Source organism: Taudactylus pleione, unplaced genomic scaffold (genome assembly GCF_031769625.1).
Source record: "Taudactylus pleione unplaced genomic scaffold, aTauple2 ptg000450l, whole genome shotgun sequence".
Taxonomy (NCBI): Eukaryota; Metazoa; Chordata; class Amphibia; order Anura; family Myobatrachidae; genus Taudactylus; species Taudactylus pleione.
This window is the reverse complement of record NW_028284852.1, coordinates 497,731-525,302: the sequence shown is the minus strand read 5'-3', so window position 1 is coordinate 525,302 and position 27,572 is coordinate 497,731. Positions and strand designations below refer to the sequence as shown.

The window sequence follows — 27,572 nt, the reverse complement described above, 5'->3', positions numbered from 1 at the left end:
ACAGAGGCCGTCCAGCAGACACCCAAGGACGTGCGCCTCTCACATTAGCAGCTTACTTTGTCACCGTTGATGGGAAGAGGCATTGCAGTGTAAAGGTTTTTTCTTCCATCAAATACTGGTTTTCGATCTCCAAAGATCTTCGCCTTAAAATGCAGAACCATGTGTTCTACTATTTCCCTAAAAAATAAAAATGAGTAGTAGAATTTTTATTTTAATACATATATGTTTTCTTTGCATACAAGACCTGATCATCCAACACAACATAGAGAGGACTATAAACCTCATAGTCCCCATCTATGTCCCCTAGCCAGTAGGTTACAGATGTTTCCACATACAACTTTTCTGAAATCACGCCAAATGGCTCCATTTAGCGCACTACGGACTTTGCGACTCAGCTGCGCCAAAAAACTAATCCAAAGTATCTAATACACCATCAGCGAAAGAAGGTGCAAAATTAAGGAAAGTGCACAACGTAGCACAGAGCCGCAGAAGAACAGTGGATACGAGTGACTTGCGCAGTGCATAGTTAGGTTTATCTGCGATTTCATACGGATTAGTGACAAAATAATCCACGTACAGTACACCATTTGCAAAATTAAAGAAAAATTGGTAAAATTGAGGGGGGGAAATTAGCGCACAGCAAGGGAATCCAGGGTAACACGCAAAATGGCACAAAAAGCATGGTATCTGTATATTCTGAATTCAGCCCCAGCCAGGTAACAGGGAGAGCTAGATAAGAAAAAGCAGGAAACTTACATCACAATACACAACAAGAGCGCAAAATGCGTCAGTGCTGGAGTCCCTCACTGGACTACACAATAAAGGTAGTAACGCAAATACAAAATGCGCTGTATTTTACATCCATTGGGGAACATTAGTACCAATGGGTCTAACCGAAGCTGCCCCTACAGGAGAGAACTCCGTTGCAGCACACAAAACTCATCATTTCTACACGTCTAGGACCATATGACCCTTTCTTTGGAAGCAATTTGTAGAGGTTCGTCAACATATGGACTGATTAGGCGGCTGCCCAAACTCCGCAAGAGGCCCCGCTCCGTGCCACATAAGACACACTCACCAATGCGGCTTTAGTCTTATGGGGTAGAAACAGTCCGTAAAATGCTATTCTAAAACTTATATAAGAAATCACTAGATCCAGAATTAAAGGGAACTTTCGATACTACTTTTGGCTGAAATAAGGGCTTTGTACACAAGCACTTCATCATGAAGAATGATAAACGGGAACTCTAAGAGACCCCAACTGAGACTCTCTGCGCATATTTCAAAAATACGATTTTCCAAGTTAGATACTTACAGTGCGATTCAATTCAGCGGGAGTTAAATAGCGCCAGAGAGTAAGCCCCAGAGCTATTCAATTCAGCGCGCTGTTTAGTCCGACAGCTACAAGTTAAGTAGGAGACTGACGGTGCTCACGACTTAACCTGGGTATTCTCCAACTAAAGTGCCGGGCGCAAGATTGTCAGTGCTGTGCTAAGCTGGAAAACTGGCTCGGGAGGGTGCAAGAAGAAATCATTTTGTTGCCTTAACAGCGCGTTGAATTTAATCGCTCCATGGAACTATATTACACCCCCCCCCTCTTTAAATTCCACAGAATTCAAAAAGGTTCAAAACTGAGAAAAGTAGCAATTTTAACAAGACCAAAACTAAACATTGTCCTTCCCCTAACTCCCAAATCCCCCAAACACTATAATAATCTCCGCTCTTACTTCACCTCCTGGATGCTACCCTCCTTCTCTTTCACACCCCACATCTAATCCCTCTGCTGCCCGTGTAATCCTGTAATACACCTTTTGCAATATTACGTGCATTATGATAGGCTTATATTTCTACGGCTACTTGCATGGTTTTCCCTCGTGCTACTGACCTGTATGGCACTTCCAATCTATTCTGAATATTTTCTCATTAAATAAATCAACCACCACCAACCATCCTTACCTGTTCACTCTCCTGGGACATTTTTCCGGTTTGATATCAATTTCATAATGGTAAATCTCAATTTTGGGAATGTCCATTTCAAAAAAGTTCGCCTGCAGTTTGATAGTCCTCCCAGATGTACCAAAATCTGGTCTCGATGGAGGTTTGAAGGTATATACCGGCATTGGGAGAGGTGGTGCCGGAGTTGGCGGTGCAAGCACTGAAAACAGACAAAAAATAAATACATTTTATAATATTTTTACAAAAAAAAAAAAAAAAGAAAAATTACAGCTAGTCAAGCGACATCCATCCAACAAAGCAGCTCATTTACCAATTCTTTCCAAAGCGTTGATTGAAACAGCTGCTATAACACTTGCCCAACTTTATTCTGCATCTATATCTCCCTAGAAGGATGAACCAGTGCACCTACAGCTTCCCTGCCGTCGTACATCGGCATCGTAGATCTTATGGAAAAACCATAAGATCTGCGATCCATCATGCTGTTAAATAGGTAACCGAAGCATCTTGTAAGATGCATCGTTTACCATTCACAACAGCATGCGATGCAACGGGCTGAATTTGAACACGTACCGAGGTGTTGTACGTTATCAAATCGCCCCGTGTATGGCCCGCATTATGCAATGCCTTCTCTTGCACTATATTGTCACCACTGAGAGGTATCATTGGAGGCTCCAGTGTCCCCTAGTGGATGAAGGAGAAAAGGGTATGATGGTATGAAAGGGATTGAGTGAGTTTCAGCTACAATAAGTCACATAACATGCACTGTTTATATAGGCTAGGTAATGACTCCAAATTGACTCATTTATCAGAACACTTTAAAATTAATGTCAAATCCATCGTAAGTATGGGCGCTTCAGAGAGGCAACCACCTCAATGGAACCTACCGTGGGCAAATTTTGTCTATGTTCCGGGAGAGTTTGTCAACACAATGGGTCCTCAAGGATCAGCGCCTCTCAGTTCTGGTTCAACCTCCCCTGGCTCTCCCAAGTTCATAAGGTTGACATATAAACTCACTCAGTTTTGGAACAGTTTACCATCTCTTGTTCCCCCCCTCCCAAGGACATCAATACTCAGACAATGGACTATAGGGAGCTCCCTCCAGTGCTCCCCACCCCAAACAATTCTGTGGGCCTCAAAGGGGACACTCAGCGCAGCCAGCTGGTGAACTTCAGAGGAATCTCTGACCTTTAAAACTACACTTAGATCCAAAATGTTTGATTCGGTAACTTAACTACAATATACTTAGGCATTTTATTCTCCGCATTAGTAACTCCCAGAAAATCTATAGCACACTCCTAGCTTAGCTAAAGCTGCCACTACTATACATGACGTAATCTAACAAGTTTAGCTGATTGCAATGGAGAAATGGTCTCTCTTCCCAACTATGCAGTGGCCTGGAACAGCACTACAAATGGGCCTAGATGAGGAACAATTGCACCACATCTTTGTGTTTGCCCACGTAAGCTCAAGTTTTATGTCTGGTTTGGAGACACTGCACAAGATAGTTACTAGATGGTGCCAGAGTATTCTAAAGAATAGGAAACCCAAAATACAATGTACCAAGGGCCACATTACACCCCACACACAAACACCTTTGCATCTTGACAGCTTATTGGCAAAAAGGTTCGCAACACGGCTGTAAAAATAACGGGACCTCACACTCCCTTCAGCCCGGAGGTCTGGCTTCTGAACTTCATGAACAGTGCTCTATAAAATGAAAGTCTCTCAAAAAGACCTAAGTAACGCAGACAGAACCAATGTACCCTGTAGTTGGAGATCTAACTTCCAACACTTATATTTTGGTGGTTTGTTCAAACTGACCGGTCAATGGTTATTGAAACCTGCATTGCCTCAGCTACATGCTATGACTGATCATAATATCGGATTGCTACAAGTTACTTAGCTCCTACTTCTGGGCAGCAATGATAGTCAGTAGTGGGCACCCATTATTTCTGCTCGTACCCTACTTAGGTGGCCAGCACAAATGTGCTTTAGTCATCCGTTCGGTGGCCCTAACTGTCATTTCAGAGGCATGACTAATAATTTAGACACTTTGCATAGCTAAACAAGGGGCATTTGGACCAGTCAAGCGCAATAAGTACTGGCCGCCTGCGTCACACACACCATCCGGAACAATTGAACGGCTCAGTCGTGCGGCCATTACATTTGGACGCGTAAAACACAATTTAATTCATATTGCAAAATGTAAGTTTTAAAGTAAGACTTAAACAGAGAAGCATTTAAACACAAGCAGCCTAATGCCGGGTACACACTGGAGCGATGTTGGCATGATAGGGCATTTCCGGCCGTGTCGCGTTTCCGATACGGCCGGAAATGCCCTATCGGCCGCATCGCCCAGTGTGTACGGCCAATATGCACGGATGCTTGCAACATCATTCGGTCGACCGTGCTGCAAGTCCAACTGGACGGTATCGCAAGCGGCCCCATTGCAGCTAATGGACAGAACGAGGTATTGTTGCGTCCTTCCTTACCTCGTTCTGATGTGTACCCATGACGTCAGCCCTCGGCCTGGGGGAAAGTCAGCCCTCGGCCTGGTATTTGGATGTAGAGTATCAATTTCTATTATTCACTTTTACTTATATGGCAGCACAATGGCTCAGTATAAGTGAAAATAGGGAGCTAAACCAATAAATCACACTGTACACACCTAGGATAAATAATTTTACACGGCTACACAACGACAATTATCTTTTAAACGTTCTTATGTTACAAATCCGGCGGTCATTCTATATCCAGCCAGTCCATACGAAATTAGCAACATTTTGGGACAGACGTAGAATTGTATTGAAATGATGAGTGCCTTGCTCCTGAACTACGTGCACGGAACACAAATAATCACTGGTATGCATATTGTAATGCACTTGTCACTGCACTATACGAGAAGGCTGTTATAGCCTGGCTACGCCACTCCAGTATGCGCAGCGCAAAATGTACGATCTGCCAACAGCTGCTTGTTAAGGCCCTTTATCTCTGAATGCAGATACAGACAGGGTGACTGAGAATCCACAACATAACCTGAAAACACATTCCAGGTCAGAAGGTACATAGTTTAGTAGATGAAGAGGGTAGGATGCCCCCTACTAAAATCCTAATGGTGGAGAAAGGGTAAAGGGATGTATGCCTCATGAGGAATGGTGTGTCTCTGCCATAGTTCACATACAGTTCAAATATTGCGCTTATCTTTTCACTGCTGTGGGTTTTCCGAATCATAACACCGCCAGAAGACTGGAGGAATTCAATTCAGTGCGCCGTTTATAAAAGCCAGCAAAGTTTCAATTCAGCACGCTGTTAGGGTGACTAAACTTTCTTCTCGTACACTCATGTGGGTGCGAGGGGAAATCCAACTACAGTGTCAGCAGAGAGGCCGTTGGCCGGCTATTTGCTGGCTTAGTGTGGCGCTAAAAAGCCTCATAGCCGGCACTTTAGTCGTGAGAACCAGCCTTCTCCGACTAAACACCCAGGTTAAGTCACAAGATCTGGAATTCTCCAACTTGACTTCTGTCGGACTGAACAGCCCGCTCCCGGCGCCATCAACAGCGCACTCCAATGTGAACGATGCCTGTGAGACTGTGCTGGGGAGGTGAGGTGCCTGGGGCAGCATCATGCAGGTGAGGCGGAGTACAGACTGGGAGTCGCTGGGTGAGACGTGCTGCACCCTCTGATTGGCTGAGGGGCTGACAGCTATTGTAAGGAGGACGCTTTGTCAATGTTAACAGCGTTGTCTATTAAACGGTCCTGGGAACTCGTTCCCTGCGCTATTCAAAATAACCCCCAAGAAGTCACATTGAAAGTGTTCCCAGACAACATAACAAAAGGGTGAAACCTAAAACTTGCGCTAGAAATAATTCACCTACATAGTAAATGTACCACCAAGTAAGAGATATAAAACAAAATATACAAATATTGATATTAGAGAGTCTTCTGGTTCTCTCTTGTTGTCACTTCATTTCTACTTTATATCCTCATATATGCATGCAAGACGACAGGATTTTGGTACTTACCGATAAATCCCTTTCTCCGATTCCACCGGGGACACTGGAGGACTTCAGGACAGTGGGGTATAGACGGTGCCGAGTGGCGCTTAGGCACTTTAAATTTAAATGGTGGGACTAGCTCCTCCCCTCTATAGGCCAGTATTAGAACCATGCCCGAGGGGAGCTGAGAAAAAAAAAAAAAAAAAGGATTGACAGAAAAGGAGAAGGAAAAAAGTACACCAAACAAATGAAAGTTGAATACAAAAAGAAAATAGAATGAAACAAAAGATGACAAACATGTCTCCAACATTCATAACATTACCCTAGACAAACAGGTCGCCAACAGGCATAACAGGTGTGGCAGGAAAACAGCGCCAGGTGGGCGTCCAGTGTCCCCTGTGGAATCTGAGAAAGGGATTTATCGGTAAGTACCAAAATCCCATTTTCTCCTTCACCCACTAGGGGATAGTGGAGGACTTCAAGACAGTGGGGACGTCCCAGAGCTCCCATCACGGGTGAGAAAGTGCCGAGAACCCTGCAAGACAGACTGACCATATTGCGCTGCAGAGGTCGCAAAAGGTGTCGAATCTGTAAAAACCGAACAAAAATATGCCAGTCCGACCAAGTAGCTGCCCGGTATAGAGATTACATAGAAACGCCTCGAGCAGCCGCCCACGAGGCACCCACTGAGCGAGTGGAATTTGCGGTAATGGAAGATGGAGGTTCTCTAGACCAGGCCATATACGCCTGTTGGATGGTCAGACGAATCCATCGAGCCAGTGTGTTTGGAAGCTGGCCAACCCGGACGAGCAGCATCATACAAAACAAAGAGAGTATCTGTCTTGTGAATGTCTGCCGTCCTGTCTACATATATGCAAGGAGTTCTAACTACATCCAAGGATCCAGAAGAAGGAGAATCCTGTGGAAGAATCAGAACAACAACAATAGGTTGATTGATGTGGATGGCCGAAACCACCTTCGGCAGAAAATCCATTCTGGTGCGTAGCTCAGCACTATCCTCATGAAATAACAAATATGGTGGACAGCATGATAAAGCTCCCAGCTTCGACACCCTCCTAGCGGAAGCCAGAGCCAGCAGAAGGATCACCTTCCATGAAAGATATTTAAATTCCACATACTCCAAAGACTTGAACAGAGACGACTAAGAGACAGGACGAAGTCAAAGTCCCATGGAGCTGTAGAAGGAACAAAGAGTGGTTGTACACCCTTCAGAAAAGTCTGCACGTCCGGTAATAAGGCCAATTTGTTTTGGAAGAAAACAGAGCGCTGAAATTTGTACCCTCAGAGATCCCAACCGAAGGCCAGCTGAAAGACCTGCTTGCAGAAAAAGCAGAAACCTGGGAAGACTGAACTCCGTAGGAGGCAAAACTCCACGTTTGCACCAGGATACATATGCCTTCCAAATACGATGGTAATGCTTAGAAGTAACTTCCTTCCTGGCTCTAAGCATCGTAGGAATCACCTTGGAAGGTATCCCTTTATGTCTTAAGATGGCCCTTTCAACAACCACGCCGTCAAACGTAGCCGCTTTAAGTTTGGTTAGACTAAAGGACCCTGTAGGAGTAGAGCCTCTCTGAGTGGTAAGGGCCACGGATTGTCTACCAACAGGAGTTGAATGTTGGGAGTACCAAGCTCTGCGAGGCCAGTCCGGAGCCATCAGCAGGACCTTGGCCCGTTCACTCTTGATGCGTTGAAGGATTCGAGGGAGAAGGGGAAATGGAGGAAACAGATAAATAAAGTGGAACCGCCATAGTGTTGACAGTGCATCCACAGCCATCGCTTGTGGATCCCTTGTTCGAGAGCAGTAAAGGGGCAGTTGATGCTTCTGCCTGGATGCCATGAGGTCGACCTGCGGAAGACCCCACCATTGGACCAGCTGCTGAAACACCTGTGGATGTAGAGCCCATTCTCCTGGATGTACATCCTGACAACTGAGGCAATCTGCCTCCTAATTTGACGCCCGGTATGAAGATTGCTGAAATCGACCTTGCGTAGCTTTCCGCCCAGATAAGAATCCGGCTGACTTCCTTCATGGCCACTCGACTTCTGGTGCCTCCTTGTTGGTTTATGTATGCCACTGCTGTGGCGTTGTCGGACTGGACCCTGACTGCTCGGCCCCTCAGAAGAAGGCCTGCTTTCTGTATTGCGTAGAAAACGGCTCTTAATTCCAATATATTGATTGGAAGACTCGATTCCTGTGCTGTCCAAAGTCCCTGCAAGTGATGCTCTAGAATTACTGCCCTCCAGCCTCTTAGACTCGCATCCGTGGTAAGAAGCGTCCAATCCCACTCTCCGAATCTCTTTCCCTCCGCAAGGTGAACTGAGTTTAACCACCACAGTAAGGATATCAGAGTGTTGGGTTGTAACCTGACTTGTTGGTGAAGAAACAGGTGGCATCCCGACCATTGTGATAGGAGACCTAGCTGAAAAGGTCTGGAGTGAAAACCGTATGGAACAGCCTCGAAGGCTGCCACCATCTTCCCCAGAAGTCGGATACAGGCATGAACCGAAACCTGAAGTCGAAGGACCAACCGCACCATCTCCTGAATGGAAGTTATCTTGTCGTGGGGAAGGAACACACGTTGAGACACTGTGTCCATGATCATTCCCAGAAATTACATTGCAGATGCAACTTGGGTAAATTCAGGATCCATCCATGACGAATGAGGAGGTTGTGCGTCACGGTGATGTCCTGTAATAGTAGATCCTTGGAATTCGCCTTCAGCAGTAGGTCGTCCTGGTACGGATCCCTTATTTCCGAAGGAGACTCATCATCACAGCCATAACCTTTGTGAATACCCGTGGGGCTGAAGATAAGCCGAAGGGCAAGGCCTGAAACTGGAAATGTGAATTGCGAACTGCGAATCTCAGGAAAGCCTGGTGAGGTGGCCAAATGGGAATGTGCAGGTAGGCGTCCTTGATATCTAGAGATACAATGAAATCGCCCTCCAAGCCTGCAATTACCGACTGAAGAGACTCCATCTTGAACCTGAAAATCCGTAAATATGGATTGAGATCCTTTAAGTTTAGAATGGGTCTGACCGAGCCATCCGGCTTTGGAAAGACAAAAAGACTGGAGTAAAATCCTTTTCCCTTCTGATGACTGGGGTCTTGGATTACCACTTTCATGGACAAAAGCCTGTCTATTGCTTTCTGTAAGACCACACCTCTGTCGTTGCAAACTGGCAAACCTGTGGTAAAAAACAAACGATTCGGGGGGTTGAAGTTGGAAATCGAGCTTGTAGCCCCAAATTATTAGATCTCGGACTCAAGCGTCCGCACAGGTTTCTGTCCCGACCTCGCTGAAGACACGCTCCCACTCTGGGGTCCCCCAGGTGAAAGGGAAGCCAGTCATGCATTGGGTTTAACCTACTGTAGACTCGAGCCTGTGGTGGTTGCGGTTCTACCCCGACCTCTAGTACCACGAAACGTTGATGATCCTCCTCTGAAACAACCACGTGAACGACCCAGGGCCCGAAAGTACCAAAACGAAGGTCCCGAGTAAGATAGCCTAGGTGGAGGAGCTGCAGTCTGCAGAAAAGTGGATTTACCTCCAGTAGCCTGAGATATCCATTTATCTAGTTCTGCCCCAAATAGTACATTTCAAGGGAAACAAAGTGCTTCCACAGCCTTATTGGATTCCTCGTCAGCTACTGCCTGTCTGTCCTCAGTGATCGAATAGGTCTTTATTAAACTATCCTAGCCCTTAGAGTAGGAGAAGTCTTTTTCTGTGACCAGCTCCATCTCGGGCACACACTAATACTGGCCTATAGGAGGGTATAGAGGGGAGGAGATAGTCACACTTCATTTAAATTTAAAGTGCCTAAGCTCCACTCAGCACCGTCTATACCCCACTGTCTTCAAGTCCTCCAGTGTCCCCTAGTGGATGAAGGAGAGAGGTGTAGGAATGCATAATAAGATATCCATAAATCAAGAAGGCACCAGTTGTGACACCACACAAAGGCGCTCACACACACACACCTCACACATACACCGCGCACAGACACACACAGGTGCTCACACATACACCGCACACAGACACACACAGGTGCTCACACATACACCGCGCACAGACACACACAGGTGCTCACACATACACCGCGCACAGACACACACAGGTCCTCCTCTATATGTGAGGAATATGGCATTCTCCAATATGAAGGAATAAGGATTCCCAACTTCCCAATAAAGAGATAATATAACTTTATTTTCCATAATCTCCCTTATGGTGTACGGTAGTTGGTTTCTTTCAGAACCTCCACTAATTTATGCTGTAAACATATGTCCAAGAAGATTCCTTGCAGAATATACAAGGTTATATTATATATTATATTATCTTTTTAACTTTGCTTTATTGGGAAGTTGTGAATCCTTATTATTTTCATTTTGGGGGAGGTAATTTGTCACAGGGGATCTTGTCGCTTTTTGATTTATGTATGATACATTCCTTCCTCTTTATTTACATGCATATATGAGAAGACAAAGAAATTAATAGTGTGACAAGAGAGTGGCAGAAGCCTGTAATAGTCATACTGTATATTTGTTGCTATGTATTGAACACCCAGCCAGTCTGAGGCACCAGAATGCAGCAGCAGGATTACAATTTGTTATATTAAAGTCATTCATTTGATTTCAGCTTCTAGTGTCCAATTCTCAGAGCCTCCCCTTCCAATATATTGTGTAAGAGAGCGGAATACATTCACACATATAACATTTAAATGATGGTGGTTTATACTGTTGAAGTTGTCGATTCGAATCTGCAACATCTGTCTAATTTATAATAACGTAATGTTTAAAAAAGTAAATGTAAATCCAGAATTTAAAAACACCGTAGAGTAGAATTACCAGAGCAGCCATGTAAATCCAGACATAAGGAAACAGATTCTGCATAGGAATAAGCCCCCTCCCCACCCCTTATTTTATAAATAGTGCAAAATACAGTATACACAACACTAACAAAACTACTGGGCCCAACAGAAGTTTAACAATTGGTGTTAGAACAATTAGCATTTTCTTGTTATGTAAACCACCTTTCAAATAGCAAAGTAGCTGAATAGGGCCTTTCACGGGTGCCCCGAATTCCACGTGCCATTCACGGCTGAAAATAATTCACTATACTCCATTGCATGCATACATGATGTGGGGGTGATTATTAGGCGACCTAACCAATATTGCAGAACTTGCTGTTAAAGAATAATTTCCAAAATATCAGATAATTGTTGGAAATGCAAAATTAAAGAAGACAACTGAGTGTGTGTGTGTGTACGTCACCACACATAACCACAAACAGGTCTTCTGCACCACTGGCTTAGTCTCAGCGCCACGCAGATGAATTTCAGCCACATTAATGTCATGTTACCTATACAGGACTCAGTCTTAAGATGGGTACACACTACGCAATTAACTGCACTATATATGCGGATAAGAATGATATATCACGTGCATCGCATAGTGTGTATGCCCAATGGCACGTGCCCTTGGGTTCTTCATTGCATCATGCCATCTGCTGTGCAGCACAACAGATGTGTCTATGCGATGAATGACACCATGCGGTAATGCAGCATGGAACTACGCATCATGCAGTGTGCACGGACGGTGTGATTTATCGTGCAGACCCTGGGCCCACCCGTCGCACAGTGTACGGACGATGTGATTCATCATACTATTGCATCGTGCACACAAATCATGCAGTGTGCTCGGACGGTGTGATTTATCGTGCAGACCCTGGGCCCACCCGTCGCACAGTGTGTACGGACGGTGTGATTCATCATGCTATTGCATCGTGCACACAAATCATGTATTGCGAACGGACAGTGTGATTTATCGTGCAGACACTGGGCCCACCCGTCGCACAGTGTGTACGGACGATGTGATTCATCATGCTATTGCATCGTGCACACAAATCATGCATTGCGCACGGACGGTGTGATTTATCGTGCAGACACTGGGCCCACCCGTCGCACAGTGTGTACGGACGGTGTGATTTATCGTGCCGATGCTGGGGGTACACATTGTGCAGTTTGTACGGATGGCGTTATTTATTGTGCCATTGCATCGTATACACGCTGGGTATACAAATCGTGCATTGCGTACGGACGGTGTGATTTATCGTGTCGATGCTGGGGGTACACATTGTGCAGTTTGTACGGATGGCGTTTATTTATTGTGCCATTGCATCGTATACACGCTGGGTATACAAATCGTGCGTTGCGTACGGACGGTGTGATTTATCGTGCCGATGCTGGGGGTACACATTGTGCAGTTTGTACGGATGGCGTTATTTATTGTGCCACTGCATCGTATACACGCTGGGTACACAAATCGTGCATTGTTTACGGACGGCGTGATTTATCGTGCCAACGCTGGGTACACAAGTCGTGTAGTGTGTATAGACGGCGCGATTTACCGTGTAATTGCACCGTGCCGACGCGGAGTAAACATCGTGCAGTGTGTACGGACAGCATGATTTATAGTGCCTTTGCAGGGTGCCAACACTGGGTACATGCATTGTGTAGTGTGTGACCCAGCATAACGCAGAGCAACAGAATCTTTGCAATTCAGCAACTGGTGAGATCCAATCTGCAGCCTGAGAAACCCAGAAAGCCCTCACTAATGCTGGGGTCACAGCAATCACCAGGGTCTGTGGGTGAAGTGTCACATCATACATAGCATTGCAGCCAGGACAGTATTGTCATAAGGGGTCAACTTATCATTACTTTAGTTGCTCTACATATAATCAGGCAGGAACAGCCTGAGAGCCGCTCTTATCTGGGAGAAATAGTCTGGAGACCACACCTTAAGGGCTTGCAGCATTCTACACAAAGATAAACATAAAGCAACACTCACTTAAAATGCAAGCACACAAAGGCCTAGTTTTGCACCCATCTGCTATTTTTCACCTTAACAAAAATGCATGAAAAACTAATAGGACAAAGGGACTATGGTGCAGTTTCCATTATGGTTATTTGTTCAAAAAGTAATCGTGTCCATGTTTTGGTTCACTATTACTCCCTATATTTATTGTATGCGGTAATAAATGGCCACTTAAAGAATGTCTGCTATTAGATGGTCCACAAAAAAATGGCAGTTCAGCCTTTTTTTTGGGGGGGGGGGGGGGGGGGGGGGGAATTCCATTGACCATGGGTTTACTCCGAAGCTAATAGATTGGGCAGTACAATGTAATTAGCTACGGGGACCCCACACACTAATTACCAGGCAGGTTTTTTTCCCCCACAGCATCAATACCTGTGAGGAACAGCCCATGTTAAAATGCAGATTATGCATCTTAATGTGCAAGGAAACCTATTGCTTCTGCATTTTACACAGAATCATTGGGTTAGCGCCTGTTAACGCAATATTTACTGCATGGGGGAAAGGTAAAATTGTATTATTCCTGCGGGGTATTTCCTACGGCTAATTGAATTATTTCTGTTGAGGTGGATATTTGCACATTTCTCCACATAGCCATTTTTGGAGATCATGCGTCTTATTATCGGGTGATTTAGTCCTCGTCGTCACCATCACACTTAATCAACTGCACACATACATAGAATTGATGCTGGGCGCATGCGCCCTGGTAGGAATTCAGTGGCTACGGCGCTCGGGTGCTGCCGCCGTACCTAGAGTGAAATAAAAACACACACATAACATATATATTAGTACAACGTCAAAAGATGGCGGCTCATTTTCCTGCTTTATAACCAACTTGGAAATTAACGGCATACGGAGTTGATTACAGCTTGGCCGGAAGAAATGGCTTCTCCGTAACGTGTGCACCAGTTGAAGCAGAATGACACAGAAGAGAAATAATAAAATATTTTATATATACATATATATATATACACACACATATATATATACACACATACATACATATATATAGGGATTTTGCACTTTAAATAAGCGTGGAGCTCCTCCCCCTCTATGCCCCATCAGCCCTCACTTTAGAAAATGAAGACCGAGAGGACAAGGAGAACAAGCGGAGTGAAAGGGAGAGAAGAACACAATAATCAAAACATACAACATACGGAACAAACCGAACAGGCAGGTGAAGAGCGCTGAGGTGGGCGTCCAGTGTCCCCTGTGGAATCAGAGAAAAGGATTTACCGGTAGGTACCAAAATCCCATTTTCTCTTTCACCCACTAGGGGACACTGGAGGTGCTTACGCTGGGGACGTCCCAAAGATTTCCCCACAAGCGGGAGAGCTCTGCAGCACCTGCAGAACTAGGCGGCCAAAATGGGATGCCGAAATAGCCAACGTATCAAATTTGAAAAACTTGACAAACGTGTGAACTGAAGACCAAGTGGCTGCACGGCACAATTGTGACGTGGAGACTCCCCTACCGGCCGCACATGACGCATCCACAGAACGTGTGGAATGAGCCGAAATGGACGAAGGAGGCCGGCAGTCGGCACTAACCTAAGCCTGCTGAATAGTCAGCCGGATCAAACGTGCCAAAGTCTGCTTAACCGTTGGCCAACCCCTTCGAACCGCATCATAGAGGACAAAAAGCGACTCAGACTTACGGAGGGAAGCAGTCCTGTCAACACAGATGCAGAGAGCTCTAACCACATCCAAGGTAGAAGAACCACCAGAGTCCTCCACCAAAGACGGTACCACAATAGGCAGAATAATATGAAAAGCCGACACTACCTTGGGAAGGAAGGCGGCTACCATCCGGAGTTCCGTCCTATCAACATGAAACACAAGGTAAGGTGGCTTATAGGACAGAGCACTCAATTCTGAAACCCTACGAGCCAACGCTAGAGCCAGGAGGAGGACAGTCTTCCAAAGGTTCAAACATGGACGACTGAAGAAACAGAAACACCAAGTACAAGTCCCAGGGCGCTATCGGAGGGAGGCTGCACACGCAAAACCGCCTGAAGAAACGCCTGCACCAAAGGAATGAGGGCCAATATCCGTTGAAAGAAAATGGAAAGGGCAGAAACCTGCACCTTTAAAGTTCCAAGATGACGGCCAGAATCCAGACCAGTCTGAAGAAAAAACAGAAACCGGGACAACCGAAAAGTCCTAGAGGGAAGATCCCACTTGTTACACCATGAGATATAAGAACGCCAGATGCAATGATAATGCGCAGCCGAAAATGGTTTCCTGGTGCGTAGCATGGTGGGAATAACAGTATGGGATTCCTCTGTGTCTTAGAAAATCGGGTTCAAGAGCCACCCCGTTAAACGCAGTTGCGCTAGGTTGGAGTGTATGAGGAAAGGGCCATGGATCGTCTGCCAATAGGGACCGAAGGTCCGAGAACCAGCTTCTCCGAGGCCAGTTCGGAGCCACGAGAATGACAGACCGACTCGTATTTTATCCTTTTTAGCAGTCGAGGAAGAAGTGGAATCGGAGGAAAAAGGTAAACGAAATCGTAGATTCACGGAACTGTCAGAGCATCTACTGCCTCTGCCTGCGGATCTTGAGTTCTTGACACGCATACTGGGAGCTGATGATTCAATCGTGATGCCATCGACGTATCAGCGCGTTGAATACGTCTGGATGAAGCTTCCATTCCCCGGGATGGATATCCTGGCGTCATAGGTAATCCACTTCCCAGTTGTCCACACCAGGGATGAATACCGCCGACAGGATTACTAACTGGCTCTCGGCCCACCGGAGGATCTGAGTTACTTCTCGCATGGCCATGCGACTCAGAGTCCCTCCTTGGCGGTTGATGTACGCGACGGCCGTCCGTTGTCGGACTGAACTCTTACCGGACGAGTCCTTAGAAACTCTGTTGCTTCTATCAGTTCCAACACATTTATTGGCCACTTTTGTTGCTACGATGATCCAGTCCCACACTCCAAATCTTCGGCCCGCTAAAAGATTGTTGGATTGTGGCCACCAGAGAAGGGCCCCTCTGGTAGCTGGGCTCAGACGGATCTGTCGATGTAGAAGCAGATGAGACCCTGACCCCTGTCATAGTAGGTCTAACTGAAACACCCTTGAGTGGAACCGCCCGAACTGTAGTGCCTCGAAAGCAGCTACCATCTTCCCCAGGAGACGCAGACAAAGAAGTATAGACCTTCCTTGGTCTGAGTACCAGCCGAACTAACAACTGGATATCCCGGGCTTTGTCTATTGGAAGTAAGATCCTCTGTGACGCCGTATCTAAGATCATGCCCAGAAGCAGGAGCTTCAGGGAGGGATTGAGATTTGATTTCTTGAAGTTGATTATCCAACAGTGTTGGATTAGAGTCTGATATGTCAGTAAGGCATGACTTGTTAGAAAAGATACCGATTGCGCCTTGAGTAACAGATCGTCCAAATAAGGGACTATGTTCACTCCCGATGACCGAAGGAGAGCAATCATGACTGACATGAGTTTGGTGAAGATACAGGGAGCCGAGGATAACCCGAACGGCAATGCCCGAAACTTATAATGATCTTTCAGTATGGCGTAACGCAGAAAGGCTTGGTGTGGTTCCCAGATGGGAAAGTTAAGATAAGCATCCTTCATATCCATGGATAAGAACTCTCCTGTTCCAAGCTCGCAATAACGGACTGCAGAGACTCCATTTTGAACAGATACATCTTCAGATACAGGTTCAATGACTTGAGGTTCAAGATGGGCCTCACCGATCCATCCTGTTTGGGTACTACAAATAGATTTGAGTAAAACCCCATACCTCGTTGATGTTCTGGAACCGGAACTAGCACAGATGATATTACTAGAGACTGGATAGCCTCCTGTAGAACTACGGCCTTGTCTGCAGGTATTGGCAGACTTGTAGTGAAGAACCGAGGTGGAGGGGGGACCTAGAAGTCTAATCGGTACCCCAGGGAAATTAGTCTGCGGATCCACGGTTCTGGAGAGGTCTGGTTCCAAACCTGTTGAAAGCCTTGCAGGCGGGCTCCCACTGTAGGTGGTCCCAGGTGGGACGGAAGACCGTCATGCCACCTGTTCCTCAGTTGGTTTAGGCTCCTTTCTACGTGCAACCGTGTGTGGGCGACCTCTACCTCTGCCGCCTCTTGCTTATGAGGGAGCACCTCTGGCTCTACCACGAAAGGAATTTGGCGCACGAAAGGAATGAAACGAAGGTCCAGTGTAAGATCTTCTGGGAGCCGGTGCAGTTGAAGGGAGAAAGGAAGACTTACACCCGTGGCCTGGGATATCCATTTGTCTAATTCCGGGCCAAACAACATGCCGCCATTGAACGGTAAAGCCTCCACCGCACGCTTGGATTCTGCGTCCGCATGCCAGGCGCGTAACCAGAGGGCTCTGCGGCCCGAAATAGCAGAAGCAGATATGCGAACACTAATCTGACTGATATATTTTGACGCTTCTCCCAGGTAAACTGCAGACTCACGGATGTGTTCTGCTAGTAGGCGTAACTCTGCTCTGGAACTACCAGAGTCCAAACCTGTAATCAACTGGTCAGCCCAGCAAACCATCGCCTTGTTAACCCAAGCAGTAACAAGGGTGGGCGGTATAAATAGATCTAAGCGTTGTCTCCAATTTAGTATCCGAAGGATCCTTTTCTTAGAGAGACGGGAGACAGACGCATCTACTGGAGGGGGTGTGTTTCACACTTTTCCCTCATGGATGATGGAAAAGGGTAGCTAGACTGAAATCGGCGTGGAATTTGGAACAGTTTATCCGGTTGTTTCCAGGCCACTGATAGCTGCTGTTGAAGGTGCAGTGAGAATGGAAAAACCGCCGAGCTCTTTGTTCATGAAACAATTCACACTCCTTTGATGCAGGAATAACATCCTCAGGTAAGTTAAGGATTTTTCTGACCGCCAAAATTAGAGATTCCACCCCGGGAGAGGTGGACTCTAACTCTAGAGGGGTCTTCGATAAAGGACGCTTTTGTGTCAGCCCTTGTAAGGAAGTGGAGGGTGCGGACACAGCTGTACCCATTACCTGTACCAGGGTGTCTAGAGACTTGGTTAGCCCAACAACCCAGGGAGGCTGAGACTTACGTGCCTCAACTAACTCAGACGTTAAATCCGCCCTTACTCCTACCACATCAGCGGCCCATGGAGGCGCAGGTGAGGCAGTAATAGCCATAGGTGGATCAATTGCTATACAAACATCACATAACGTGGACCCAGCAGCATGCGGCTTAGTTTGTTGTTACACCTAGAACAGACACATCTTTTGAGCAGCTTTTGTTCTGTTTGACATGGATACACACAGTCACCACACAGAGGGACAGAGTATAACAGAAGTAACGAAAACAGAAGGCTGGCTTGGGACACAGAGGAGGATATACACCCCACTCCCTTCCCACAGATCAGATTCCCTGCACCCCCAGTGTATTATGCACAGCCTCTGTACCAGAGCCTTCTGTGCCTAATTTGTATCTGCACACTGCAGCCAGGGTGGGGAGCAAGAGAATCCAGCCCCTGTAGCTCTGCTGCTCACTTCCTGAATAAGGGACAGATGCAGGCATGTATTAGTTAAACACGGCAGCCACGCTGTTTAACACAGCCGCTTGCCGCAGGGGGGGGGGGAAGAGGAGAGGAGAGGAGAGAGAGAGATGATTAGGCTCCGCCCCCTTCTTCATGCCCTAAGGGCTCCAATTATGGCTGCTATGTGGCCATTACCTCCCCCTCCACGCTACACCGCGTGTATCAGCGGGGAGAGGGGAGAAGCAGGGAGCCGCGTGTAGCGCTGGGTACACGCAGCTTCCCTAACACAGCGCATTGTAGCGCCTACAGCGGGACAGGAGCCACGTGTAGCGCTTGTTAAACAGCGCTATGTACAGACCAGCACAGCGCAGACATGCTGTGTTAGTGCTGTTGGCAGGTCTCTCTCGGCAGTCAGCAGAGTCTGCTCTTCTTGTGTGTGAAGACTCTGTTGTGGCGATAAGGAGCTGTCAGGAGCTCTTTTGGAATGAGCCCTGCGCACTCCTTCCTGGTGTTCTAAAACACCAGGGCGCCAGGTACCCGGACCCCACCTTTTAGATAGGTGGCGAAGGGTACCTATAGGAATGTAAAAGATGTATAAAATAAAAAATAAAATAAATAAATAAGTGTCTTGCTGGAGCACAGCAGATTGTGACCAGCTCCTAGAGGCACATTTTCTAAACTGAGGGCTGATGGGGCATAGAGGGGGAGGAGCTTCACACTTCTAAATTATTTAAAGTGCCGGCTCCAGTTATCCACGCCTCTATACCCAGCATAAGCACCTCCAGTGTCCCCTAGTGGATGAAAGAGAAATATTAGCGTTCCCGCTAGGCTGTTTTAGCGGGGCGCGGCGCCCTGCCCTCCTTCTGGAGGGCAAAAAGCACCCTGCCCTCCAGGAGGTGGGCAAAAAGCGCCCTGTCCTCACAGCCTGCGAGTGCCGTTCTCACCCGCGGGTGGAGAAACATGTGGTGTCCCGGTCACCGCCGGAGAATAGACGCCAGGCGCATGCGCCTGGCGTCTATTCTCCCTTTCTGCAGCACTTGGGGGCTGCCCGGCATGTCCGTAAGCGCCGGGCACGCCCCCAAGTATGACGAAAAGGAGACGCGTCTTATAGACACGCCCCCTTTTCATGACCACGCCCCCTTTTCGGGCGCGCGCGTAAGGTTGCCCTCTCTAGCTCCGGCGCCCTGCCTGCCGCCGGAGCTAGAGTGAACACTAAAATAAATTTATATTATATATATATATAACACAGATCATGGGTATGGTTATCCTCATGATGGAGCTCGAAAGGAACTAAAAAAAAAAAAAAAAAAAAAAAAAAAAAAAGACTCCTATCCTCTGGTTTACAGTGCTATAGGTGGACTTTTCTTCACAGAGGTGGTGATTCAATTGTTTATACCTCTAGCTAAACTGCACAGGAGCTATTCAATTGAATGCAACAGGCGTACTCTTGCAATCTAATGCACAGGGTTGGTTGCATTAAGCGGCATCTCCCATGCCAAGTGCTGGGCATGCTGCTATTAAGGCGTAATGAGCCCCCAAAGCCTAATTTATGCTGATTTCTGTTTGTACCTCAGGAGAGTGTGAGCAGAAATCCACCATAAAGTGCAGCCTTGTGGCTGGTCACCCAAAACAATTTAATATCTCCGTGTCACTTTAGAGGAGAGCTACAGTACCCAGAAACAATTGAATCGCCCCCAAAGAGTCATAACTACAGGTAAGCTCTTCATTTTTAATTTAATGTAAGTGGCAGCGCACATTCTAAGACTATCATTCACAGCATTGGTTATAACTTACTACACAATTAGACACCTTTATCCCTCCAATGCTGTCCATTGACTTTCAGGCACATACTTTACAAAGACAACGTAAGGACACCAATGACTCAAAAACTGAGTAAATTAATAAATTATTGTTTGTCAGTTACCAAAATATATCCAGGCCTGAGCACCAACTAAATGCCTTTGCCGTCACTTAATACCATCACTTTTTCAAGCATTATTGGTACAACTAATAGTACTGGTAAAAGCACAAAGCAGGGAAAGCACATTGATAAGAAGTTACATGCACCATTAAAGTGCAAATTACATTTTACACGTTTCATCTGTTTTGAGATTATGGAAGGTCATTGTTTAATGGACCACAAAACTTATACTTCTCAGCAACATAGAATGACTTAGATAGTACAGGGGTTTAATAAGATAAATAATGCATGGTAGGTAACGACGTAGTAACAAATCATCCATCACACTTGAGACAAACTCCCCCAGTACAAATTCTGAATTAAAATAAGTCTGTGTTCCTAGGAGGCTAACAGTCCCCAAGGGAGCCGCAGCATAGCTGTTAATGGGGAGGAAGACCTTATAATGCTCAACTCCATGACAACATCAACAGAGTCCCAGGTGCAGAGTCAGCAGCCACTCTCCCTCAGTATACAGCAAGGACACAGGAGACCGGGAAAAGACAAAAGGACAAGTCAGAATAATACAGCTACTCAAAGCACTATGGGGTCTATTTACTACTTGTGCAAGCAGTCTCGCTTCCCAGCGAGTTTAAGCCTGGAATTTAAAAGGGCAATGCTTTTAAACAGCTAAACATGGGGTGCTTTGCTATTAAAAGCATTGCCCTTTGAAATTTCAGGCTTACACACGTTGTGAAGCTGTGGCTTGCTTAGTAAATAAATCACTTTTTTTTTTTAAATGTAACGGTCACTGCAACGCAACTTTTTTCTGTGCAGTCTTCACTGACAACCCTGCAGGGAAAACACTTTTCCAAAGCTGCGTCAGAGGCCGCCAAATTAAAAAAATCTAACCCTTTGGTGGTCATTTACTCAACAATTCCAAAGAAAAACAAAAAGGCAATCAATATAAAGTTAGTAATTGAGGAAGAAACCAAAATCATAATCTCATCAGTTCATGGACAGGGCACTGGTTGTGTAAGATAGTAATGCTCCGTAACATACAGGATCCAAGGCATTATTCATCACCCATTAAACTCATTGCCTGGAGACTAAGCATGCACCTGTTGTGCAGGTAATCCATCGCAGTAAAAAATAAAAAATAAATTAGATAACTGATTGCAATTCTGCACTGGATGGAGCACTCAGACAGGCTGTCCTATATGCTTTGTAAAGTACATATGTTTAAATCCTAGGGGAAAAAAAACAAAAATAGATTCTGCAACATTATTGCCCACTAGTTGCAACAGTCTTGTTGCAAAGTGAAACAGCAGCTCTTGGCTGTACTAAACCCACTGATCTTCCCCACAAGACAGCAGGATTGGAAGGGGTCATATAACCTCCACAAGGCACCTGCTGCAAGTCATCAGCACACTGTAAGCTGCACTCGCAAACACAGAGAAAGTCCCAAGCAGGTCTAAACAAAAATAATGATGTAAAAGGCTAGAAATAGTCTGTAATACTGCGATTGCCCACATTGCAGTTGATGAGACAGCAGTCGTCGGCACTATTAATTCTTTACAGGACTCATCATTGGGGGTGTATTCAATTAAAAGCAAGGGGGGGTGGGAGGTAGTCCCTGGAGCTATTCATTTGTAAACCAACTGAAGTCAGGAGATGGTGCAGAAAGCGCCCGGCATTTTCTGACTCATAGGCAGCCAGGGTATGATGCTTTTATCACAAGTGGTAACACCGCGACTAGCTCGGAGACACTAGTTACCGCAGATTTCTACCGATAGCTCAGGAGGGTGTGAGAAGTAATCCGCTAGTCACAGGTTTACAGCGCGAGCACTTACCCTGGGAGCTACTTACCCTTGCTACCAATTAAAATTTGCCCAATGAAACAAGTTCCCCTCCCAAACAGATGGCAACATATACTCATGTATTGATGCAAAGATAAACAAATTATATGAATTTTTTAAGATGGAGAAGCACGGACACCACAGTCATCCCATTGTAGCTAAGAATCACATCACTACTTCTGATCCGAGCTGTAGCCCATGCGGGTATGCCAAGCCGTATTACTCTGTACTTCTAATGCTTTGATAGGAATCGGTATGGAATCCCGGCTGCCGCATGGCCGGCGGTTCGATTCCCGGCATCGGCAGGACGACAGAAGCAGAGTTCCCGGCAGCAGAAGCCCGACGGCGCTGGAAATCCCGATTGTCCCTAAGTATAAACTAACCTAACCCCCTAACCCTCCTTAGGGGTGCCTAACCTAGGGGGGTGCCTAACCCTAACCATCCCCTTTGATAAACTACAGACTTGCATCCTCTCTGTGCACCCTGCTTTGGTGCATGACAACAGATGCTTTGGCCCCAATAAAAAAGTATATGGTAAACATTTAATTAACCACGATCGTGTTCTCCCCAGAAAAGTTTTCCAGCCGGATGGCATCAAGAGGTAGCCGAGGTGGGTGCCTTTGCAATAATAAAATGTTTTAAATCCTGACCTTATGATGATTTAAACTTGAAATAACTTTATATATTAATTATCTTCTTAAGGTGGGTACACACTATAGCGATATATCTGCAGATGGTCGTTCATACACAATGAACAACCATCATCTGCATGCTGCAGCGGGTTGGGCCGGCCTGGGGGCGGGTAGGGGACGTGGCCTAATCGAGGAACTCGTAGCCACACCCCTTCGGGAAAAAAGAGAACCATTCGCAGCGCTGTGCGCCCCTCAGCCCAGCCAATGGGGGCCATGAACAGTATGATCACTCTCCCCCGTGTGCTGGGCTGCTGTAACCTAAGAGGGATGGGGAGCAGTGCCGGACCAGGGTAACAAGTACCCGCTCGCGGCTCCCCTGTGTACTGGTGATTGGCCGTACACACTTGCCGATGAACAGATATGTCTGCAGACATATCTGTTCATCGGCTGTGCAGCACAGCCAATGCGATATGTCTGAACGACTGTTCATCTGTACACGCTGGCCGACTGGGGCACGATATATTGGCCGATCAATTGATTGCCCAATATATCGGCCAGCGTGTACCCAGTAGTAGAGGCCCAGATACTGTCCCCACTTGCAAGCTACACAGAATATATTTTTTATACAGCTCTATACATACTTGCAGGCTCTCTTTAATCAGTTCAGGTGACTGTTCCCGCCTGAACTTTTATACAGGAGGAGGGATCTTTGCCCTCCAGCCTGACACCGCCCTGCACTATGATGGACTACTACCCCACGGCCCAATGCCGTGTCCCCTGCCCGCCACCTCCCCCCACCCCTATGCGCCGTGTCCCATCAGCTGGAACCTTCACTAACATGTTCTTATTGCGGACGTGGAGCCTCCAATGTGAAGAACGTGACATCAGCGTGACATTGCAACCATGTCTGTGGCAATTAGGACACATTGAGGGTAACCGGGAATGCGGTGCATTGGGGCGGGGGGTAAGTGCCGGGTGGTAGGCTGTTTCTGCCGAGCAATGCATCTGCAGAAAACCGCCTGGGGAGAACACTGCAAGTGAAAAAAGCAAATAAAAAAATTAAAATAAAAAAAGGGGACAGTATTAAGTTATGTTCTATGTAGCAAGGAAACAAATAGAGTCTGCATATAGAAGCTTCACGCCATGTAGCTGCAATACACTATGAATACATACCAGCGTGAATACAGGATCACTACAAAGTCCACAATGCCTTAAAACGACATCCAACAACAAGAAACCCCCAAACATTCCCACCAACGCCCCTCAAATCTAACATTCAGCATACAGGGAGGTTCTGCTCAACTCTTATCTCCCAAACAATTTCCTTTCCCAAGCAAATTACCCTACTCTATACCTGTAGCGTGCACACTTGAAAGGAGCACTCCAGAGGGTCGCTGGCATTTGCATGTTAATCATACAAAGGGCCTTGAAGTTAGACAGAAAAGACAAGGACTTGAATGGTCAGTAGAAAGGGGCCCACTCCACATGGTTAGCAAAAGGGTAACAATCAAGGTACCCTTTAGTCTGTTTATCAGTGAATGTGATCTAGCTATAAGCTCTGAGCGACAGGGAAAAGTCAATATTACAAAAAAAAAAAATTGTTATCCCAGTCAGTGCTATGAAGGAGTGAGACTTATCCTTTTGCAATTTTGATGTATATTCTAAAGAGAAGTCACATGCTCTCCCTCAACACTGGTTACATGGGAGCAGGGGCTTGATGACACGTTGTGACGGGTGGTTTTGCCGTTAAACCCCACCACCTCTAGCCTGTCTCAGCACAGAGACTCCGGGTCACACCTTGTTTGAAAGAGGATACCTGACTTTCAATCTATGGGGGGGGGGGGGGAAGGTTATTCAATTAGCCTCCAAACTTTCTAGACACTTAACCCAAAATCTATGCCTTACCACACATGGGCTGTGGGACTTAAGGTGGGTACACACCTGAAAGATATATCTGTAGATCGAGTGATACATCTGTCGATCGAGTGATCGGCAGATATAGCTTTAGGTGATGGTAATTCACACACACTGAATGGCCATCATCTGTCCGGCAGCCGTGTGTCCCACTGGCAGGCAGGAGTGTTGGGTCCGCCCCTCTCCCCGCGGCTGTCACTGTGCGTACGCACACTTCCCGATGGACAGATGTGTCTGCAGACATATTTGTCCATCGGCTGTGCAGCAAAGCCAATTCGATAGGTCTGAACGGCGTGGATCACAGACATATCGTCTATACACACTGGACGATCAGTTGATCGGCCAGTGTGCACCCAGCAATAGGTTATATAGTTTGAATACTTTGGAAGCCCAAGAGGGCATACTTTTTTTTATTACACGTTACAAAGCGGCTAAAAAAACAAGAGATATGGTAAGAACTTACCTTTGTTATCTCTGTTTCTACGAAGTCCATAGGGTCCACAGGGTTGACCTTGGGGATATAGCTGGATCAGGATCCATGGGCACCACACAGTTAAGCTTTTAGCTCCCAGGATGCACTTGGGTCCTCCTCTATACCCCGCCCCCGAGCCACAGGCACCTCAGTTGGTAAGCAGCCTAGGCCGGAGGAGAATATGGAACAGAGAGAAGGAAGACTGGAACACACAAGAAACCATACTCACAGAAAAAGGAGACGGAAATACCGGTGACCAGCAACACAGCCCATTAGAAGCCAGGTGCGTCAGGGCGGGCGCCCTGTGGACCCTATGGACTTCGTAGAAACAGAGATAACAAAGGTAAGTTCTTACCATATCTCTTGTTTTCTACTTCAGGGTCCATAGGGGGTCCACAGGGTTGACCTTGGGGATGTCCCAAAGCAGTTCAACTAAGGGCGGGGACGCTCCTGTGCAGAAAGGAGAATCCTGCGCCCGAAGGATGCATCCTGAGAGGCAAAGGTGTCAAACGCATAAAATCTTAGAAACGTTTGAACCGAAGACCAAGTGACTGCCTTACACAGCTGAACAGCTGAGGCACCACGTTTAGCAGCCCAAGAAGGGCCCACAGAACGAGTGGAATGAGCCTTAACAGAGGCTGGAACAGGTAAATGCTCTCGTATCTAAGCCTCCCTAATAACAGAACAAAACCAACAGGCCAAAGTCTGGTTGCTGGCAGGCCAACCCCTCTTATGAAAACCAAAGAGGACAAACAAGGAGTCGGACTTTCGAACAGAAGCAGTCCGATCAACAAACTCTGAGAGCACGGACAATGTCCAACGAAGTCTCCCCTGCTGTAAGATCAGGGGACTGAAAGGCTGGGACCACCAGTTCCTGATTGATATGGAACTTAGAGACAACCTTAGGTAAACACTCAGGAGTGCGAAGCACTGCTCTGTCCTGGAGAAAATAATTAAGAAGGGGGGACTACATGAAAGTGCCCCCAACTCGGAAACCCTCCTTGCTGAAGCAATAGCCAGGAGAATCCTGAGAACACCCCGGGAAAAAAGTCTGTACGTCCGGTAACATAGCAATTCTACGTTGGTACCAAACCGATAAAGCAGACACGTGCACCTTCAGAGAGGAAAGGCGTAAACCTAAGTCCAAACCCGACTGAAGAAAAGCCAGAATCCTTGAAACTCTGAAAACCTGAGGATCATAAGTTTCTGGACTCACACCACTGAAAGTACGTGTGCCACACTCTATGGTAAATCCTTGCAGAAGCAGGCTTGCGTGCCCTCAGCATGGTGGAAAAAAACGGAACTAGAAAAGCCCCGGGACCTTAAGACGGCCGTCTCAAGAGCCACGCCGTCAAAGACAGACGACCCAGATCCGGGTAAAGGTAGGGCCCCTGAGACAACAAGTCCTGCCGCTGAGGAAGGTACGGAACGTCGATGGACAGACTCTGTAGGTTGGAGTACCACGGACGTCTTGGCCACGCTGGGGCCACCAGTACCAGAGTGCCTCCGTCCTGATAGAACTTGCGCAGGACCCAAGGCAGAAGGGATATCGGAGGAAACAGATATGCCAGCTGAAACGTCCATCTGACCTACAGAGCCTCCACCAGACTGGCGCCGTCGTCCCTTGTCCTTGACCTGTACACGGGCAACTTGTGACTGTGACGAGAGGCCATCAAGTCCATCTCCGGCAGTCCCTACTTGTCCATGAGTAGTTGGAATACCTCTGGATGAAGCGACCATTCCCCTGGATGCACGTCGTAACGGCTGAGGAAGTCTGCCTCCCAATTGAGGATTCCGGGAATGAAGACTGCAGAGATCGCTGGAAAGTGGCACTCCGCCCAGGTTAGGATGTGAGACACTTCTGCCATCGCAGCCCGGCTGCGAGTTCCTCCCTGGTGATTGATGTACGCCACCGTGGTGGCGTTGTCTGACTGCACTTGCACCGCCCTTCCGTGAAGAGTGGTGCCGGCCGACTGCAGAGCCCTGTACACGGCTCTTAGTTCCAGAACATTAATGGGGAGAGCCGCTTCCTCCGCTGTCCAACGACCCTGAAGTGACAAGGAGCCTGTCACCGCCCCCCAACCCCGAAGACTGGCATCTGTCGTGAGCCGAACCCAGTCCGGGATCCAAAAGGGGCGAACCTCGAGAAGGTGAGCTGTTTAAAGCCACCAATTCAGGGACTGTCGTACATCCGGAGATAGCACCAGGGTCTGTGACCGGATCCGGTGAGGCAACCCATTCCAGTTTGCTAGAATCAGCCTCTGCAGAGGCCTGGAGTGAAACTGGGCAAATTCCACCATGTCGAATGCCGACAGCCTGGAACCCAGCACTCTCATTGCCGAGTGTACCGAAAGACTGGCACAATCCAGGCAACTGCGTATCCGCAACTGTAGGGAAGATACCTTTTCTGGAGTTAGAAAGATCCGCTGCTGATGAGAGTCTAGGAGGGCCCCCAGAT

At 46.9% G+C, this 27,572-nt stretch overlaps 1 protein-coding gene across 1 annotated transcript in view; it reads right to left on the bottom strand.

Annotated features, from left to right (window-relative positions):
* Nucleotides 1-27,572, bottom strand: part of AGO2 (argonaute RISC catalytic component 2) — an 83,536-nt gene that overhangs the window by 42,841 nt on the left and 13,123 nt on the right. The window contains exons 2-3 of the mRNA XM_088448053.1: nt 1,957-2,155; nt 57-177 (exon numbers count right to left, since the gene is read on the bottom strand). Of these exons, the coding sequence (XP_088304179.1) occupies nt 57-177; nt 1,957-2,155 (320 nt within the window). The remainder of the gene's footprint in view (nt 1-56; nt 178-1,956; nt 2,156-27,572) is intronic.